The sequence below is a fragment of the Asparagus officinalis genome, unplaced genomic scaffold (genome assembly GCF_001876935.1).
Source record: "Asparagus officinalis unplaced genomic scaffold, Aspof.V1 AsparagusV1_Un3480, whole genome shotgun sequence".
NCBI classification, from domain to species: domain Eukaryota; kingdom Viridiplantae; phylum Streptophyta; class Magnoliopsida; order Asparagales; family Asparagaceae; genus Asparagus; species Asparagus officinalis.
Window position 1 is genome coordinate 1 of NW_017975739.1, and position 1,781 is coordinate 1,781.

The following is a 1,781-nucleotide window of genomic DNA, read 5'->3' on the forward strand; positions in this document are numbered from 1 at the left end:
TATGGCTTCGGCCATACCAGAGCCGGAGAAGTCTTCAGGATCAGGGATTCTTAGACCTCCCCTCAATCCAAAAGGATCAACCGCAGCAAGGGAGGAGAAAACTCAAGATTGGATCAATGTCATTTCTCGTAAAAATAAATTTCGGAATTTCCCAAATTCTAATTCTAGATTTAAAGGAAATCTCCGTAATGATATAATTGAGATGAATAAGGATTCTGGTCGTTTTCAACAAGCAGTGGCAAAAGATTTAGGTAACAAATCTACTCGTCAGGATGCAGGTAATTGGAAGTTCAAATCTGTTGGATCAACATCATGGAAGGATATTTGCTCTATGGGTCGTGAGGTAAATCAAAATTGTTCTCTTCAATACTTCCCTCCTTCTGTTGACAGTAATGGTATTCAATATGCTTCTATTCCGAGATCTGAGATTCTTCTCAATGTCGACAAATGGAACAACACTTTGATTGGTTATGTTCTTGGGGACAAACCGTTCTATTCTCATTTAAAAGGTTGTGTTGCTCGTTTATGGAAACTGTCATGTTCTCTTGATATATATTCTCGTGAAAATGGTTTCTTTTTCTTCAAATTTGGCAGCAATGAAGAACTAAACAGAGTTCTTAACGGGGGGCCTTGGTTATTTGATGGCAGACTAATAATCTTAAAAAAATGGTCTGAGAACATTGATTTAGAGAGAGAGCTTCTTACCTCGGTTCCTGTTTGGATTAGACTACCTTCGTTACATCTCAAACTTTGGTCAAATAATATTATTGGACGAATTGCTAGTCTTGTTGGTAATCCTCTTTATATTGATCAAGCTACAGCTACGGGTGAAAGATTAGCCTTCGCTAGATGCTTTGTGGAAATCTCTTCTAAAGCAAAGCTTCCAACAACTGTTAAGTTAGATTTGGGAAATGGAGAATGGTTAGAAACTTCTGTGGAGTATGAATGGATCCCCCCAAGATGCAGCAAATGCCATAATTTTGGACATGTCGAGTATCAATGTCCGGTTGTGCTAGTTGATAAATGGATTCCTAAATCAACAAATAATGGAGCTGATAACATAGACTCGGGGTCTACTGCTGCACTAGTCAACTTATATGACAAGGAACACGAAGAGTCTGATATTAATGATTCTCAGTCAAGTAAATCTGTTTTTATTGGAGATATAATTAATGATAATCATGTACATGAGGTTGTTTCTATAAATGCTGATGCTGGAAAGTTAATAAATGAGGATGCTACTATTACTGAAGTTAATTATGAAGATACTACTATTAATGATGTTATAACAGAATCTGAGTTTCTCATGCAGCATGATTTAAGAAACCAAGGTATTGCAGTACATGATATCAATGGAAGTCAAATTGCTAAGGAACTAGCTATGCAAGGAAATTACAAAGATATATCAGATTCTAAGATTGAGAAGTCTCAGACTAAGAAGGATGATGTTGCTAATACAGGTATCTCTGAAAAATTAAATGCTGGTGTTACTCCAGTTTTTTCTGTTACTGTCTCTACAAGTAGTCATTCTGATCAGGCCGAGAAAAATATAGCATTTATTAATACTAAGCAAACTGATGGTGGAAAGTTTAATGAATCAGTTATAGATTTCCCTATTGCCATTGATAATCCAGAATGGTTAAATGAAAAAAGCCAGCTGCTTATGAAGAAGAAATCTCAGTTCAAAATCAATAAAGATACTTCTTCAGGCCCAAAGAGGGTTACCAGGGCTTCTTCAGCTAATATCTCTTGACCATGTTGTTTTGGAATGTTAGAGGCAT

At 36.3% G+C, this 1,781-nt stretch overlaps 1 protein-coding gene across 1 annotated transcript; it reads left to right on the forward strand.

Annotated features, from left to right (window-relative positions):
• The first annotated feature begins 202 nt into the window (after nucleotides 1-202).
• On the forward strand, nucleotides 203-1,753 carry LOC109828682. Its single transcript, XM_020395626.1, has one exon. It carries the CDS (start codon nucleotides 203-205, stop codon nucleotides 1,751-1,753), a length of 1,551 nt encoding a protein of 516 aa, XP_020251215.1.
• Nucleotides 1,754-1,781: the final 28 nt, after the last annotated feature.

Bases quoted from the DNA above. Each gene is read 5' to 3' on its own strand.
- LOC109828682 (XM_020395626.1), top strand. From the start codon at position 203: ATGAATAAGGATTCTGGTCGTTTTCAACAAGCAGTGGCAAAAGATTTA.